Genomic DNA, 19,497 nt, shown 5'->3' with positions numbered 1-19,497 from the left:
ATAGGTCTCGGTCTCTAATATTTTTTAATAATATATTATTATCAATATTAGGAAATCAATATCAAAACTCCTCAGAAAGATATACACGTGTGACAAATAATTGTTTTAAAAATATATAAATAAATATAAATATGTATAAAAATATATGTATAAGTATAAATATATAATGTATATGAAAGTTTAAAAGATTTGAATTAATTATTTAAAGCATCTTACAATTGTTTCAGAGAAGAGTTGTCCCTATAATGATCGTAAGATGCTTTAAATAATTGAAAACTTTTAAACTATCATATACATTATATATTTATACTTATATATATTTACATATATTTTTATACATATTTACATTTATTTATCTATATATTTTTAATAGTTATTTTTCACACATGTATATCTTTCTGAGGTGTTTTTATACATTCAATCAGATTGCCTTCATTTTGGAAAAGTCTGTCTAGTATGATTTTGACTGCTGGGAGTTCTGTGTTCAGATAGAAAGAATGTTTCTTGAATTATTGGTAATTGAATGTTGTGAGTTACTATAAAATTCTTTAGTTCTGTGTCATCCTGTTGTAGATTAGCAATAATAATACTGAGTAGCCCCTGGTAAGATTTGATTTAATAGAATTTTGGTACAAACTTAACTTCCTGGAGAATCTCTTGAATAATGTACTAGCTATGGCAATTCTGTCTTTATTATACGCTTTATGTTCTAAAACTAGGTCTTAAAACATTGGGTAAAAAATGATAAAACATTTCATCATCATCATCATTTAGCGTCCGTTTTCCATGCTAGCATGGGTTGGATGGTTCAACTGGAGTCTGTGAAGCCAGAAGGCTGCATCAGGCCCAGTCTGATCTGGCAGTGTTTCTACGGCTGGATGCCCTTCCTAACACCAACCACTCCGTGAGTGTAGTGGGTGCTTTTTCGTGCCACCCGCACAGGTGCGAAACGGCCATGAACAGATGGTGCTTTTACGTGCCACCGGCACGGGGGCAAGGCGAGGCTGGCAACGGACACGAACGGATGGTGCTTTTACGTGCCACCAGCACGGAGGCCAGTCGGGGCGGTGCTGGCAACGGCCACGAACGGATGGTACTTTTACATGCCACCGGCACGGGGGCCTGGCGAGGTTGGCAACGGACACAAACGGATGGTGCTTTTACGTGCCACCGGCACGTAATTCAGAGAAATAATTGGAAAGAAGCAGAAAAGTCTGAAGCACCATACATGCACACTACCTCATTGCAACAAACTTTTATTTGGTTTCAAACCTGTTACTTCTTGTTCATCTCTTTGAATAAGCCACTGTTCATTTGGAACATACACTCAAGTCATCTTTCATTTCATCTGGTTATATGCATCATCTCACCTTTTGCATGGCACTACACATCGGCTGCTTCAACATCAAGCTTTGTGTACACAGTTTTTGAGCTAAGTGCACCAAATGGCCTCACTCAGCTTAAGATACCACAACTAGCGTCGCCTTACTGGCACTTGTGCTGGTGTGCAGGTGACACAAAAAAAAAAAAAAAAACATGATTTTCTGTGACCGTTGCCAGTACCGCCTGACTGGCACATAAAAGCACCCACAACACTCAGAGTGGTTGGCGTTAGGAAGAGCATCCAGCTGTAGAAACTCTGCCAGATCAAGATTAGAGCCTGGTGCAGCCATCTGGTTTGCCAGTCCTCAGTCAAATCGTCCAACCCAAGCTAGCATGGAAAGTTGACGTTAAACGATGATGATGTGCATACAGCTGATTTTTAGTTATATCCACACCCAATATCAGCATTCTAGATATACCCACTCTTCAATAATTACCTTATAGGTAGAATAACTATAAAATCAGTAAACTTTTAAATTGCTAGGTATTGGTGCTATGCTAAAAAACACTCAGTATCTCTGCAAAGTAGTTGGTGTTAGAAAGAGCATCCTGCTATAGAAACCAAGGTAAAACAGACCTTAGAACCCGGTGTGGCTCCTGGCCTTGCCAGCTCCTGTCTAGCTGTCCAACCCATGTCAGTATGGAAAATGGATGTTAAATGATGATGGGAAACCTCGCCCTTTTGTTAGGTTTCCGATGGCCATTTCTTTCAAACTCCACCCATCTAACACCTGTGGACATATTTACAAAGTCAGAAAACAACACAGCTCCCATGACTTCAGGAAACATTTTTTCACGCTGAGAGTTGCTGAAGCATGGAACAAACTGCCGGCATCAGTTGTTAGTTGTCGGAGCACTGCATCCTTCAAAACTTCCATGCTTCCTGAGATTCGCCAACACTACACTTGATTTTCTCCCCTCCATACACACACAGGCATGTATCTGACTCATACATTGTTCGCTTTCCAGACATTTCTACATTACTGCATATGCTTTATATGCACTTTCTGACAAGTTGTGGTGCACCTGAGCACTGTATACAATAATTTCATTATTATTATTATAGCAAATGTTACACAGTGTGCTATGTTCCTGCTTTCAATAGTGAGCTGTGTCTCCCCTATTTACAGCTAAGTCTATTCTAAATAAGTCAGACACGTCTTACAGTTGCTGATATGATCACACAGCACTGGACAAATGTTATTCTTCAGCTGGTAAGGTGGCTTTTAAGAATTGAAATATTCAATGAATACAAAAGAAGTAAAATATTCCAAACACTTTAAAATATGTTGAGAGGGTTTATTAGATGTAAAGTTTACAAATTGTAAATATAAAACAATGTATCAGAAGCTTGGAGATACTAAACAATCTTCATTGCTTTTTTTATTGTTATAAACTTTTTAAAAGGGAAATATGATAAACACTCAATATATATAAAAATAAAGGTTTGTTATTTTAATGTGTAGAGATTAGCAGCTTGCAGGTAGTGTACCTGTCATCTACATCAATGAAATATTTGCTACACAAGGGATAAAATGCAATGAAACAAATGTAGAAATGCAATAAGTAACAGAAAGAATATAAATTTGGTTTATTTCCTAGTTTATATATGTAGGTATATGAAAATGACCAAATGAAAAATATACAAAAATTTTGTGAATTATTTACAATAAATACAATCCTCTTCAAATAGATTTCCCAGTTTTGGTATCCATGTGTCAGATATTTTAGGTCAGAGTATTTAGAATTTAAAGTTAATGGCTCGGAATTGTTGACAACATGATTATTCTAAAAAGGTTTAATAGCAAAATGGGATAACATCTGATTAACAAAGATTTATAGTGAAGATATAATCTGTCTCATAAACTGTTCTAATACTATGAAAATATAATATTCATATACTAGAAGAGTCATTTACCAAATAAAACTTGGCAAGAAGAAATCATTTTAACAAACAACAAAATGTACATGTTCTCCCCGACACAACACCTGTTACTGCTATCAGTGAATACTATAGCATGGCATTTAATGTGTCCAACAAATATAAATAAGATTCATTAGTTTTCTTGTTATCACAGATAAAATTTGAAATATGACTTAGATGATACACATGAAAATTATCTAATCAATGCCATGGCTTGCTTGAGGCAATTTTCACTGAAGGCACATCTTTCACTTTCGTTGAAACAAATCGTGTGGCAGCCATTTTCCCAGCAACAGACACTACAAAGAGAAAAATTGCACCCATAAATGTCTTATCCTCAAAATGTAGAAAAAAAAATCTTTAATAAAATCAAAACAGTGGTAAATCAACTTACCAATTCTATTTTTTGGAATCGGCTGGCTTGATATTTTTCGAGTTGTTGATCTTGAAAAGATAAGAAAGAAAAAAACAAAAAAAAATCAATGTTATCAAACATTGCCTTGGCAATAACAAATTAATAAATATATCGTTGCCAGTGCCGCCAGACTGGCTCCTGTGCAGGTGGCATGTGAAAAAACACCTTTTGAGTGTGGTCGTTGCCAGTATCACCTGACTGGCCCCCATGCCAGTGGCATGTAAAAGCACCCACTACACTGAGTGGTTGGAGTTAGGAAGGGCATCCAACTGTAGAAACACTGCCAGATCAGATTGGAGCCTGGTGCAGCCTTCTGGCTCGCCAGTCCTCACTGAAACGGATGTTAAACAAAGACAACAATATATATATAGATCGTTAGCCACTACACACATTTTTTTCTCTCCTTGTTTTTTTTCTGTGTCCCTCTCTGTAGAAGAGCGTAGGCTCGAAACGTAAAAGACTATCTATTCCTGAGCATTATACAAATACATCTGTTTGTTTTGTACACCACCTGTCTTTGTCTTTTCATAAACTCTCCCTAATATATATATATATATATATATAATAAAAGGGTAAAATTAATTATTAATTAATTTTACCAATTAGTGTTCAGACATTACGTTATATAATTAGGGTTCAGTAAAATAATTTACTTTACCACACACCGAACTTTTAGAAATAGCAGCCCAAAAATCTTAGCTATTTCTTCTACTATAAGAAGAATCTCCCAGACAATGCATACTCAAAAATAATTCACACAGGTATAGAGGGGAAAATAACGAAAGATCACACGTACATAAGATTACTTGAGAACGGCCGTTTCTGGATTAGTTGAATATAAAGATCAACATTTCCTCATATCAGACGGGTATGTTCGATTTTTAGTGCTCTCAAATCCAAATCAAAAGAAATCTTTGAGCTGATGAAGGAAATGTTGATCTTTATATTCAACTAATCCAGAAACGGCCGATCTCAGGTAATCTTATGTACGTGTGATCTTTCGTTATTTTCCCCTCTATACCTGTGTGAATTATTTTTGAGTATGCATTGTCTGGGAGATTCTTCTTATTGTAGAAGAAATAGCTAAGATTTTTTGGCTGCTATTTCTAAAAGTTCAGTGTGTGGTAAAGTAAATTATTTTACTGAACCCTAATTATATAACGTAATGTCTGAACACTAATTGGTAAAATTAATTAATAATTAATTTTACCCTTTTATTATTGATATATATATATATATATATATATGTGTGTGTGTGTGTGTGTGTGTGTGTGTGTGTGTGTGTGTCTTTGTTCCCTCACCACTGCTTGACAACTGGTGTTGGTGTATTTATGTTCCTGTAACTTAGTGCTACCTCAGCATGGCTGCAGTCAAATGACAAACAAGTGATAGCTAACCAAATGGTGCTTTTGGATCAGCAATTTGTCGGTAGTTTACCTGTCATTTCTATCAATGAAACATGTAAGAATAAAATGTAACAAAGAAAATAAATTTTGATCATTTTATATATGAGAATTATATATATGAGAATTATATATATGAGAATTATATATATGAGAATTATATATATGAGAATTATATATATGAGAATTATATATATGAGAATTATATATATGAGAATTATATATATGAGAATTATATATATGAGAATTATATATATGAGAATTATATATATGAGAATGTCCATATGAAAATGTACAAAATTTTATGCATTATTTATAAAAGATACAATCCTTTTGAAGAATACTTCTCAGTTATAATATCTGTATGTCAGGTACGCCAGAACATTTAAAATTTAAAGGTAAATAGTTCAGAATTGTTGACTACATAATTATTATAAAAAGGTTTAATAGCAAAATGGGACAAAAATATCAAGTGCTTTGCTTTTAGTTGTAGCTATAACTAAATGTAAACATTCAGATATTTTCATCAGATGACTTTATTCTTAAACATGGCTTAGATGATAAAATCAAGAATTGCCGTTGCTCAAAGTGATCTTGCTTTTTATATCTGAATTATCAATATTGTTTGCTTTTCTTTCGTTACTAGCATGTTTAACCCTTTAGCATTCAGGTTACTCTGTCAAATGTAAAGCCTGTTTAATCACATTGTTTTAAATTAATTGTACAGCATCTTGTAACTCTGAGATTTTGATGATGTCCCTGTTTATTTTTAGAATGACTGTAGGGTAGGTGTGAGAGGTTAGAGCTGGCTGGTTTAAGCATATAACAGGAAGACAATTTTGGCCTGATATGGCCGGTTTAAACACTAAAGGGTTAAAGTCTCTTTGTTAACAGACCCATCATCATCGTCGTTTAATGCCTGCTTTGCATGCTAGCATGAGTTGGACGATTTGGCTGAGGGCTGGCAAACCAGGTGGCTGCACCAGGCTTCGATCTTGATCTGACAGAGTTTCTACAGCTGGATGCCCTTCCTAATGCCATTCATTCCGAGAGTGTAGTGGGTGCTTTTATGTGCCACCAGCACGGGGGCCAGTCAGGCGGTACTGGCAACGACCTCACTTGAATCTTTTACACATGTCACCAGCACAGGTGCCAGTAAGGCGATGCTGGTAATGGTGACGCTCGAATGGTGCTCTTAACACCCTACTAGCACAGGGCTCAACTGCCAGTAAGGCAATGCTGGTAACGATCACACTTGAATGGTGCCTTTTAAGTGCCTCTGGCACGGAAGCTCACAAATCAATATAAGCAAGTCTGATGTGTAAATCCAGAAACTGACAGAGTAAATTAACTATTGAGACTCAGTAGTCTTTAACATTGCTGATAATATAATCTCATCTACAAGGAAAAACATATATGAGGTATGTTAGCCACCTAGACAATGGATGGAAGCACTCCGTCGGTTACGATGACGAGGGTTCCGGTTGATCCAAATCAACGGAACAGCCTGCTCATGAAATTAACGTGTAAGTGGCTGAGCACTCCACAGACACGTGTACCCTTAACGTAGTTCTCGGGGATATTCAGCGTGACACAGAGAGTGACAAGGCCAGCCCTTTGAAATACAGGTACAACAGAAACAGGAAGTAAGAGTGAGAGAAAGTTGTGGTGAAAGAGTACAGCAGGGATCACCACCATCCCCTGCCGGAGCCTCGTGGAGCTTTTAGGTGTTTTCGCTCAATAAACTCTCAACGCCTGGTCTGGGAATCGAAACTGCGATCCTATGACCGTGAGTCTGCTGCCCTAACCTCTAGGCCATTGCGCCTCCACGCCTAGACAATACTTACCTTGTTGGTTGAACTAGAGAAGGTATTGGATAAAGCTTGGAATTGTTCCTGGTATTTGGTTTGTCAGATAAAGATGATGAGACACTTTGACTCTGGTTTCTGAGTTTGCATTAAGGTAACAGTTTTAGAAGTATAGAAATTCACAGATTTAAACTATAAAAAGGTTTCTTTTGAATTAAGTTATAGAAACAATAACTCATCCTATATATTTCATCATTTTCTGGAGAAAAATTGGAACAACGAAAATATAACTAATAATCAGCATTATTGTTCTGATGTTCACTTTTCCATCCTTGCATGGATCGAATGGAGTTTGAGGAAAATTTAATATGGCCAGATGTCCCTTCTGCCACCAATCAACACCTGTTTCTAAGCAAGGTAATATTTTTCCCTGAGCAGACATATTTTGCAAGATATTGGAAATAAGTGACACTGTGTATGGCAGTGACACACATTTACAGTTATCCTGTGATATCATGAGACACACACACACACACAAAATGGGATTCTTTCAGTTTCCATCAATCCATGTGATTGCTTTCCAATTATGATAGTTCAGTCCCATTGCATGATACCTTAGTCAAGTATCTCCTACTGACCAAAGCCTTGACAGTGAACTTGGTAGATAGAAATTGAAAGAACCTTGTTGTCTGTATGTGTGTGACCATTCATTTCCAATATTTCGAAAAAACATGCAGGCCATTGGTTTCATTGGCCTGAATACAGGTATGATAGACTTCTAAATCTGTTTCATTTTAATTAATTAATATTCATAGTTGAGGTTGCAATCATACAACTAAATTTGTGTGGTTAGTTAAGGCTCCGAAAATATCTATAATAATAAATGGCAAATGGGAAAATATTACCTTGTTTAGTAATAGGTGAAGGTTGGCAAACAGAAAAGGCATCTGCTTGCAGAAAATTTCTTCAATAAACCACATCTGACCCATGCTAGCATAGAAAAGTGGATATTAAGACAATGATGATGATCTCTCAACAAACTAGGTACAATGCTATCAAGTTGTTTACCAAACCACTCAGTCATCCAGAATATACAATACCTAATAACTGTGCTTGTCTGCACAGAATTTCATCACACCACATCAGTTTCCTCTCTTAAAGCAACAGTGTTATAACATGTGTTTCAATGCAATGCTAGCATTTATTTGACAAAAATAACACTGATTCTTTTCAGACTAATACCTTGAGCAACAATTATTTTGTAAACCATCTTTATTCTTAAAATTGTATGACAAATATAAATATGGAGTGGCTGTGTGGTAAGTAGCTTGCTAACCAACCACATGGTTCCGGGTTCAGTCCCACTGCGTGGCACCTTAGGCAAGTGTCTTCTACTATAGCGTTGGGCCGACCAAAGCCTTGTGAGTGGATTTGGTAGATGGAAACTGAAAGAAGCCCGTCGTATATATGTATATATATATATGTGTATGTTTGTGTGTGTGTTTGTCCCCCTAGCATTGCTTGACAACCGATGCTGGTGTGTTTACGTCCCCATCACTTGGCGGTTCAGCAAAAGAGACCGATAGAATAAGTACTGGGCTTACGAAGAATAAAGTCTCGGGGTCGAGTTGCTTGACTAAAGGTGGTGCTCCAGCATGGCCGCAGTCAAATGACTGAAACAAGTAAAGAGTATTTCTTTCATTATTATCTAAATATTTCATAAGCGATGCTTTTTTTAGAAAATGGAAGGTCCATTTGGTTGAATTTTTAGATATAGTTCGTTGAACTACACAAATATTATAGTTACATTAGAACACAGGATAACAATCAACAATGGCTTAATTCACTTAATTCTCAGTACCTGTAAATAGGTATCATGTGGAAGTGTAGCTTACTTAGGCTGTAGAGGCACAGTATGACCAAAGAACGTTCTCTTAATTTGTAACACAAAGCTATATTTTGCATGATTGCTTAAAATCTTAGTAATAGCAGCCAAATCTACTATCTTATAAAACTTAGTCTTTTACTTGTTTCAGTCATTTGACTGCGGCCATGCTGGAGCACCGCCTTTAGTTGAGCAAATCGACCCCAGGACTTATTCTTTGTAAGCCTAGTACTTATTCTATCGGTCTCTTTTGCCGAACCGCTAAGTTACGGGGACGTAAACACACCAGCATCGGTTGTCGAGCGATGTTGGAGGGACAAACACAGACACACACACACACACACATATATATATATATATACATATATACTACGGGCTTCTTTCAGTTTCCGTCTACCAAATCCATTCACAAGGCTTTGGTCAGCCCGAGGCTATAGTAGAAGACACTTGCCCAAGATGCCACACAGTGGGACTGAACCCGGAACCATGTGGTTGGTAAGCAAGCTACTTACCACACAGCCACTCCTGCGCCTAAACTTGTTAGAAACATGAAGCTATGTCTAAAGAAAAAGTTAAAATGGTCACAGCTGGAATGCCTGTATTTTCCAGTCTGTTTGACTGAAGCTGACTTTTTAGAGTTTAAACAACAGCAGAATAAAAAAGGATACATTTGGTTTTTCCGCATCAGATACTTCCGAGTTGCTGAAGATATTTGTTGTGGCCTGGCCTTTAAAACATGAAAAAATATAAAGATTTAATTAGACAAATGAATGTATGAAAAGTCTGGCTGCATCCGAAAAAATATATATTATGAAACAAAAATAAGCAAAAAATTTATTACACGAATCTGTTACCACCACGACAGTCAACTATTTGACGCCAAACACGAGTTTGATGTTAAATACATCCACGAATATTCTGCTCAGTTAGCTCTTCCCAAGACTGCAAGACGGCTTCGTGCAATTCATGCCTCATTGTAGGGTTTTTCAGTTCAACTTTATCAGCCAAAACTTTTAAAATGCCATCTAAAGTTAATAATGATTCTGATAATTCCACGTGTAAACATGTGTTGAATGGAACTCACTGAATAAATCTTAATTAACTGTGTTGTCAATTGTATGCACCTGACATATGCTAACATGTATGCAGCCAGACTTTTCACACAGAGGATACAACAATCAAGTGATATTTTTTTTAGACTGTCATATTAGCTGATACCTCTATTTTCCATAGCTTTAATATATATTTCTTTACTGCCCACAAGGGGCTAAACATAGAGGGAGCAAACAAGGACAGACAAAGGGATTAAGTTGATTAGATCGACCCCAGTGCGTAACTGGTACTTAATTTATCGACCCCGAAAGGATGAAAGGCAAAGTCAACCTCGGCGGAATTTGAACTCAGAACGTAACGGCGGATGAAATATGGCTACGCATTTCGCCCGCCGTGCTAACGTTTCTGCCAGCTCGCCACCATAGCTTTAATATAATTTCGTTATTAATTAGGACAATGAAATAACCTATGCACATCTTTTCAATCAATTCCAAGTTTTTTCACTTGTGACACCATTGATCTACTTGTCTAAGTCACATCAACATTATGGATTTCCTTTCTACCTCATAATGGAGTATGCCTATCCACATTCTTTTTCCTTTTACTTGTTTCAGTCATTTTGACTGCAGCCATGCTGGAGCACCGCCTTTAATCGAGCAACTCGACCCCGGGACTTATTCTTTGTAAGCCCAGTACTTATTCTATCGGTCTCTTTTGCCGAACCGCTAAGTGACGGGGACATAAACACACCAGCATCAGTTGTCAAGCAATGCTAGGGGGACAAACACAGACACACAAACATACACGCACATACATATATATACGACGGGCTTCTTTCAGTTTCCATCTACCAAATCCACTCACAAGGCTTTGGTTGGCCCGAGGCTATAGTAGAAGACACTTGCCCAAGGTGCCACGCAGTGGGACTGAACCCGGAACCATGTGGTTGGTTAGCAAGCTACTTACCACACAGCCACTCCTGCGCCTGAACTATTACTAACTTTTCATAAAGCAGACTCTTGCTGATCTGCTATTTTTATATAGGTGCAGGTATGGCTCTATGGTAAGAAACTTACTTCCCAACCATATGGTTCCAGGTTCAGTTCCACTGTGTGTCACCTTGGGCAAGTGTCTTCTACAATAGCCTCAGGCTGACCAAAGCCATGTGAGTGTATTTGGCAGACGGAAACTGAAAGAAGCCTGTGTGCATGTATGTGCGTGCGTGTGTGCATGCATGCATGCATGCGTGTGCGTGTGCGTGCGTGCGTGCGTGTATGCGTGTATGTATGTGTGTGTGTGTGTGTATGTGTGTGTGTGTATGAATTTCTCTTCAATAGGCTGTATAAATGTTACAATTGCAGCATAAATAAGAAAGGTCCCAATGAGAGATCACATCTATCAGTTGTGCAGGTCATGTGACATATGAATTGTGGGGTGAGGATGAGCAGAGCCCCTTCCAGCAGATCAAACTAACGGGGAAAAAAAATGTAGGATTGATATTTAAAAGAGTTTAACCTTTTAGCTTCAGACTAGCACTATGACCCGGCGTTGCCAGGTCTAGTGCTAGTCAAGCATATTTGATCTTTCATGAAAATCCCGCTCTCTTGTCATTCACTTAGTCTAACTCGTTAATTATTCCCTGCATTTCCCAAATCAAAAAAGCGTGCACGTCTGAAAGCCAAAACACAAAAATGCGCTGAGTTATACAGACTGTCTGCAAATGCGCACATGCATTCAAGTGTCAAGGGTAAAATTATCTCTGTCTAATCAAAAAACAGCTGGCAGTCTATTGGTGTATCTAGCTGTACGCACGCACTGTACAAATTTCTGTTTTAGCGATTTTGAATGGATATGCCCATAACTTATTGGCATAAGGGGTCGGTTTATCGATTTTTTTAATGGCTATCTGGGGTGACTGGGGAAATGAAAATATTTTCACGACCACCCTCAGACAGTTTTGAAAGCCCATAGAAAATGCGAGCCTTTTACGTAAAAAACTGGATTTGTATAAAGGACACACAAACATTTTGCTGTTTATAGATATAGAGATTACTGTCAAATGTAATGCCTGTTTCTTCACATTGTTAAGAATTAATCATGCATCATCTTGTAGCTTTGAGATTTCAATGACGTTAATGTTTATTTTTAAAATGACATTGTAAGGCAGGTGTAAGAGGCTGGATCTAGCCAGTTTGAACATAAGATAGGTAGAATATTTGTGCTGGATTTAACTGGTTTAAATGCTGAAGTGTTAAGTCAAGACACAAACAAATCTCGCTGCCATATCATTAAAATGCAAAACAATTGAATTAAATAAACAACTTTTGTGGTGATTGCTTTTACCTGAAGTTTCCTCGCTGCAAGTATCCGAGATTGGTGAATGATGTTCATTCTCTCTTGAGTAGTCATCTCAAAGAAAATGTCATATATATCTAGACGTGCAGCATCCAGCTGAGATAGAAAAGAGATAGATTTTGGTATTTGGATTGAATGGAAAATAACAAAACATACATACATCTATATAAAACCAGCTGGAATTCAAACTGTTACAAACCTTACATCTTCATTTTAATATCAATTTTCCCATGCTTGCATGGGTCAACGTGATTCAGTGAAGCAGATTTTCTACTACTGGATGATGTTCATTTAAAGTGGCACTGGCATGGGTTTGACAATTTGACAGGAGTTGACCAGCTGGAGCCTGAGCAGCTCCTGTCAAACTATCATTCCATGTCAGCATGAAAATGGATGTTAAATGATGATGATTTTGTGCTTGAGATATGTTCCAAACTGAATGTCACAGTGAATGAAATATAACTATTTTATCCTCTCCCTCATCCAGTTTTTATTCTATTGGTACTACTAGCAAACAGTGGTCCTGGTGCACGCATTCGCACTAGCTAGCTGCAAGTAGTCGATCCTACGACTTTATAACCCTAACCATAATTTTTTAACCCTAACCTTTGTTTGTTTATAAAAATAATTTATTTACTTAGTTTAAAAAATTATTTACTTTGCTCAAAAAATATTATTTAATTATCTTTGATATGTATTCAGTCTTGAAATACAAACATACGCACAAGTCGTAAGATCGACTACTTATGACTAGCTAGCGTGGATGCACGAGTGCGCGCACCAGGACCACTGTTCACTAGTAGTACCTATTCTATCTGTATCCCTTAGTCTATATGGTACACAGGTGATATTTCCTTGGTACCTGTACACATTCCTCATCTTTTTGTCAACTACCAGAGTAACTTGGCACTTATGAAAGAGTTAATTCAGTTTTACATAATTTTTCTTTCACAATTTTACATAATTTCTAATCCACAATTCAACTCTTTTCCTTAATCCAGTTTTACCTTATCCTTAATCTACAATTTTACCTCATTCCCTTAATCCAGTTTTATCTTATTCTTAATCTACAATTTTACCCCATTCCCTTAATCCAGTTTTACCTTATTCTTAATCTATAATTTTATCCCATTCCCTTAATCCAGTTTTACCTTATTCTTAATCTACAATTTTACCCCATTCCCTTAATCCAGTTTTACCTTATTCTTAATCTACAATTTTACCCCATTCCCTTAATCCAGTTTTACCTTATTCTTAATCTACAATTTTACCCCATTCCCTTAATCCAGTTTTACCTTATTCTTAATTTACAATTTTACCCCATTCCCTTAATCTAGTTTTACCTTATTCTTAATCTACAATTTTACCTCATTCCCTATTTCCATCTAAGTAATATGACTGTTCTTGGTGTTTAGTTGCAAGTCAGCTTGATCAAGCAGACTCATGATCAAAGCTCTCTCAGCCATGACTATCCCCCATCTTTTCATGTGCCTTGGATATACTGTCCGATATAGCTTCGATGGTATGATTAGAGGGAGTTTTGACAGCTATTTCAAGCAGATTGAACAACCATATTATACCGTCTCCTTGCCTTGGAGTCATAGACAAGGACAAAAAAAAGGTAGTAGTTTTAGGAGAAGGGAGAGGACAGAGTCAAAGAAAACAAACAATGGCAGGAGGGGGAAAACAAACTAGAGGCAGTAGTTGTGAAAGGGGAGGAGGAGGAGGAAGAAGAGGAGCAGAAGAAGCAAAAATAGTAGTAAATAGAGATGAGAAGTAAAAAAGAAAGAATGAACTTACTTGGTTATTTAATCTTGTTATCAAGTTCAAATTGGAAGAGCCGTGGGTTTCACTGAGTAGCTTTAAACATTCCTAAACAAACACAGAATCAATAATGATGCGACATCTGTTTGTGTTAAAAACACTCAACACAACACAATGTTTGTGTGTGTGTGTGCGTGTGTGTGTGCGTGTGTGTGTGCATATATCTTTATATATATAAAAGAGAAGTTGTGTGTCTGTCTCCTACAATTTAGATTCCTAACTACTCCCACATTTTGCGGTGCAGTTTAACCAAAACCGGGTATCTTATAGTTGTGATTCATATCGAGCCCTTCATGAGTCTACGATTAAAAAAAAAAAATTACCATAATTTTTTTCCATTTTAATGCATTTTTTCGCTATTATATAAGGGAAGTAACTCTAAAAATGTCTACGATAAGTCAACGATTTAAAAAAAAAAAAATTTACCATCATTTTTTTAATATTTTTAATGCATTTTTTTGCTATCTTTTGGCTATAACTCTAAAAATGCTTATATAGTTATTTCCCTTACAAACCCGAGCAACGCCGGGCAATACTGCTAATATATATATATATATATATATTTATTCACATACACACATACATATACTACTGTACTGTTTATATGTCTGAGTGTTTATACAAGGTTTGGTGGTGTTGCAAGCACTGAATAATCAGCCGAGAGGTGAGATCAGCATTACATTGTACCTGTAACCAAAGCAACTAATTCTCAAATAGACCAATCCACCTTCACCACCACCACCACTATCATCATGTAATGTCTGTATTCCATACTGGCATGGGTTGGATGGTTTGACAGGATCTGGCAAGCTGCAGGGCTGTGCTGAGCTCCAGTGTCAGCTTTGGCATGGTTTCACAAGTTGGATGTCCTTAATGCCAACAACTTTACCATATACTCTTTCATGCCACTAGCATTAGTGAGGTTGCCATTGCCAAGTAATTTACAAGACAGGAAAAGAAAAAAAAGCCACCCCACTCAACTAGGTGGAGAGGAGTATTTGAGAGAGGGACGTAGTTTTATCCCAGATATTGAGAGACTAAAGTATGATAGAAGGACAAATACAAGTGTCTTGCTAAAGAGGAGATACAAGGCTATCCAACATAATATAAGTGTCATTGGGGATAACTGGGAAGAGGGTAAAGCTGGTAGCAATGGGGGTCCCAGAGCAAATGCTCAAGGTGTGTACCACAGAACTGTGAACAGAAGTAGCAGTGTAAAGTTGATATGTGGTTTGTTAGTATGTGGTGTTGAGTACAACTCGCATCATGGATGCAACAACAAAAACAGAAGCTGGATTCATCATCATTATATTTAGCATCTGTTTTACATGCTGGCATGGGTTAGACGGTTTGACTGGAATTGTTAAGCAGGAGACCTGCACCAGGCTTCAATCTGTTTTAGCTTGGTTTCTATGGCTGGATACCCTTCCTAACACCAACCATTCCATAGGGTGTAGTGAGCATCTTTTACATGTCATCAGCATGGGTGCCTCACATGTATCACTGACACGGGTGCCCCACGTGTGTTACCAGCACGGGCGCCTCATGCCCGTTACTGGCACATGTGCCTCATGCCCGTTACTGGCACAGGTGCCTCATGCCCGTTACTGGCACAGGTGCCTCATACCTATCACCAATATGATTACCTTGTGTATATTACCAGCACAGGTGTCTTTCACATGTCACTGGCACTGGACATGTCTACGATTTCACTGAGCTTGACATGTCTATTCAAGCACAGCAAATTGCCAAAAGTCTCCATCACTTGTCAAGTCTCAAAAGTTTTATTCATTGATGATCGGATACTGCTGATCCATCATTCATTGATGGATACCAGTGATCATGAAATGTTCATCTCACAATGCAATGACTAACAGCTCACAGGGTAACATATTGTAGTTAGATGTAGGAGGGATACTTTGGTGAAGTAAGTCAAAATTTCACTCACATCTATAGTTTTCCTCAAAGCTTCCACTTTAGGACAGGACAAAAGCTTTCTTGTGAGAAAGCCCTTTATAGCAGCACAGATTACACTGGCAGGATCTTGGTCAGTCTACATAAAAAAAGGTTAAAAAATAATGATATTAATAGTAATTTCTTACATAGGCACATGACTCATATTTATTTTAGTGACTCCAGAGCGACGAAAATATACTTTACCAATGCATCATTCTTTTGATAATAGTAATAGTTTGGCGCATAGACAGCAAATTGTTAGGGGAGGAGAGTTGATTACATTGGTCCCAGACTCAACTGTTACCTATTTTACTGGCCCTGAAAGGATGAAAGGCAAAGTGAACCTTGGCAGAATTTGAATGAGTCAGAAGAGATGCTGCCAAGTATGTTGTCCACTGTATTAATGATTCTACCACCACCACAATAATAATGATGATTTCTCACATTAGCACAAGCCCTGGAATTCATAGGAAAAAGGGTATACTCACAATCAGGGTGATTCCCAATACTGTACAGGTACTTCATCAACCCTAGGAAGGTTAAAGCCAAAGTTAGCCCTTTGATTCGAAACCAGAACATAAAGTTATGAGTTTATTTTAGTAATTAGCTGGAGGAAGTTGGTCAGAAACCCTGGTACCTGTAGGGTCTTGTAAGATGATATAATTGACGTTCAGTTGAACATCTGTTTGTCAGTGTCTGCAGAAAAATGTGAACTGGAAAGGAATCCCAAAAGGTTGCAGTTCTTAGGTGAAACAGTTGAGTGACATGTTTGGTGAAGGGTCAGAGGAAGAGTAGAAGGAGTAGAAAAAGAGGCTTCATGTACGAGGTGAGATGTGACACATCTGTGATTGTAGTTTAATTGTGAGTATTTACCAATCTGCTTGATGGTTTTCTTTTGGATATAGGCAAGAAGGTTTGGGTCCTAAGCAATAGTACCATCTGAAATATATGGGCAATATTCCATTGTGGATTTTACTTGAACTTTGTAGAGGGAAAGAAACTGATTGGGGCTAAAGTATTTTCTAGATGTAAAGAACAGCTTAATCTTTGGTATGTAGATTTAATGTTCTATATGTGAGGTGGTCGTGAGAACTCTGCCAACGTTTACTCTAGAGATGATAATAATCATGGTCATTGATACCATTCAACATGTTTTTCATGCTGACATGGGTTGGACAGCTTAAGAGGCATGTTACTCTATAAACAACCTTAACTATGGAATGAAGTGAAAAATATAATCAAAATCCTTAGCACAATGAAACAAGATCAAAATATAAATAAGAGGTGATATGTGACACATTTGTAATTGTAGTTTAATTATGAGTCTTTACCAATTTGCTTGATGGTCTTCCCTTGGATATGCTTGGGCCCTAAGCTGCCATACCATCTGAAATATCTGAGCAGTATTCCACTGTGGGTTTTACTCGAACTTTGTAGCACCAAAGAAATTGATCAGGACTAAAGTATTTTCTAGACATAACGAAAAATCTTTGGTATGCAGATTTAACAATATTCTATGTCATGTGGTCAAGAATAACCTATTAACTCTGGTGATGATAATCATCATCATTTAACATCTGTTTACCATGATGGCATGGGTTGGACAATTTGACAGGAGTGTTACTATACAAACAACCTTAACTGTGGAATGGATTGGAAGATATGATCAAAATCTTCGCATCAAAACAGAAACATGAAAATTTGTAAAATGTGGAATTTCTACAAGTTCCACAAGTTTACATCAAAATTTTAACTGTCAATTTGTAATACCATATTTGATGGCATGAAAGATGCACAGGGAATTAAATGCACTCCAATTTCAGCAGTGCACCATCATAATTTAACATCCATTTTCCATCTGATATGGGTTGGACAGTCTGATAGCAGCCTGCAAGCCATTGAGCTGCCCAAGCTTCAAATGACTGTTTTGGCATAGTTTCTATAGCTGGATGCCCTTCCTAATGCCAACCACTTTACAGAATATACTGGGTGCTTTTTATGTGACACTGGAATGGATGCTTTACACATGACATGGGTGCTTTATATGTAAGACCAAAATGGGTGCTTTTTTATGTGGCACCAGCACATGTGAGCTTGCAAGACAAAGATCTCTTCCTAAAAGAGGTGCATTAAAGCTTATGGGAAGCCCTACTTTGCATATACAGGACCTGGGTTGATTTTTTGTGACATTTTTGAGGCAAAATGGTAAGGACAAATTTCTGAAAAATTAATCAATAAAATCTGCGAGAATTATTGTTGTTGTTTGTTCCTGGCCCATAAGGGCCGGTTTCCTGGTTTCATTGACATATAGGTTCCCCACCTGGATGGGATGCCGATCCGACACAGGTGAGATGCAAGAGGAAAGAGTGAGAGAAAGTTGTGGCGAAAGAGTCAACAGAAGTTTGCCATTACCTTCTGCTGGAACCGCCTGGAGCTTATGTGTTTCGCTCATAAACACACACATCACCAGGCCTGAGATTCGAACCTGTGATTCCTTGGCCATGAGTCTGCTGTTCTAACCACAAGGCCATGTGCCTCCACACATAAAATTATTGATTGATTAAAATTAAAAGACATACCTTAACAAGTTTATATGATTTTCGTTGTGAAGTGGAAGATTCCGGAGTGCGTTGGTGATTCAACAATGCTTGCTCCCCAGTTTGATTGGCAGGCATGTCTGTTTTAGAAATGAAAATACTCGTTTCAGGTGCGAGTTCTTTTGGCCAACGTTGAGATTTCTTCATGCTGTCAAGAGTTCTCTGGTACTCCTCTTCAAATTGTTCTTCATATTCTCTAAACTGTTGCTGCATTTTCATAAATGATTGTCTTTTATGACTGAAAAATGACCTCAACTCATCTTCAAACAGCTCACTGCTTGCAAGAACAGCAGACTGGCCTGGCGAGTTAGAAGCTGAAACGATACAAGTTTAATAATTTTTTTTTTTGCTTGATATAACATTTCTCAAAACACATTTTATAGAAATAAAAAAAAAAAAAATCGTTCTGAAATAATTCAGTAGCTTGCTTACAAACCACATGGTTCTGGGTTCAATCCCACTGTGTGGCACCTTGGGCAAATGTCATCTACTATAGCCTCGGGCCGACCAAAGCCTTGTGAGTGGATTTGGTAGACGAAAACTGAAAGAAGCCCGTCGTATATATCATCATCATCATCATCGTTTAACGTCCGTATTCCGCACTAGCACAGGTTGGACGGTTCGACCGGGGTCTGGGAAGCCAGGGGGCTGCTCCAGGCTCCAGTCTGATCTGGCAGAGTTTCTACGGCTGGATGCCCTTCCTAACGCCAACCACTCCGCGAGTGTAGTGGGTGCTTTTTACATGCCACTTGCACAGGTGCCAGGATGGGGGGTCCGGCATCGTCCACAATCGGTTGGAGCTTTTAACGTGCCAGCGGCACGGAAGCCAGGCAAGGCAGCGCTGGCAACGTTCGGATGGTGCTTTTTATGTGCCACCGGCACAGAAGCCAGTTG

General features: G+C 37.8%; 1 protein-coding gene across 4 annotated transcripts in view; it reads right to left on the bottom strand.

The window, feature by feature from the left end:
- Nucleotides 1–2,668: 2,668 nt before the first annotated feature.
- Nucleotides 2,669–19,497, bottom strand: part of LOC115211032 (putative uncharacterized protein DDB_G0277255) — a 33,598-nt gene continuing 16,769 nt past the window's right edge. For 3 of the 4 annotated variants that reach the window (XM_029779888.2, XM_036501789.1, XM_036501788.1), the window contains 8 exons: nucleotides 18,586–18,917; nucleotides 15,999–16,103; nucleotides 14,027–14,098; nucleotides 12,215–12,322; nucleotides 9,487–9,545; nucleotides 6,973–7,071; nucleotides 3,702–3,751; nucleotides 2,669–3,606 (listed from right to left, as the gene is read on the bottom strand). In XM_029779888.2, coding sequence (XP_029635748.1) covers nucleotides 3,509–3,606; nucleotides 3,702–3,751; nucleotides 6,973–7,071; nucleotides 9,487–9,545; nucleotides 12,215–12,322; nucleotides 14,027–14,098; nucleotides 15,999–16,103; nucleotides 18,586–18,917 — 923 coding nt within the window. In that variant the 3' untranslated portion in view covers nucleotides 2,669–3,508. Of the gene's footprint in view, nucleotides 3,607–3,701; nucleotides 3,752–6,291; nucleotides 6,560–6,957; nucleotides 7,072–9,486; nucleotides 9,546–12,214; nucleotides 12,323–14,026; nucleotides 14,099–15,998; nucleotides 16,104–18,585; nucleotides 18,918–19,497 lie in introns of those variants that run through there. The other variant, XM_036501790.1, reaches the window with a different exon arrangement.

This window comes from Octopus sinensis, linkage group LG4 (genome assembly GCF_006345805.1).
Source record: "Octopus sinensis linkage group LG4, ASM634580v1, whole genome shotgun sequence".
Taxonomy (NCBI): Eukaryota; Metazoa; Mollusca; class Cephalopoda; order Octopoda; family Octopodidae; genus Octopus; species Octopus sinensis.
Note: the sequence above shows the minus strand (reverse complement) of the source record. Positions and strands in the feature narration are given on the sequence as shown.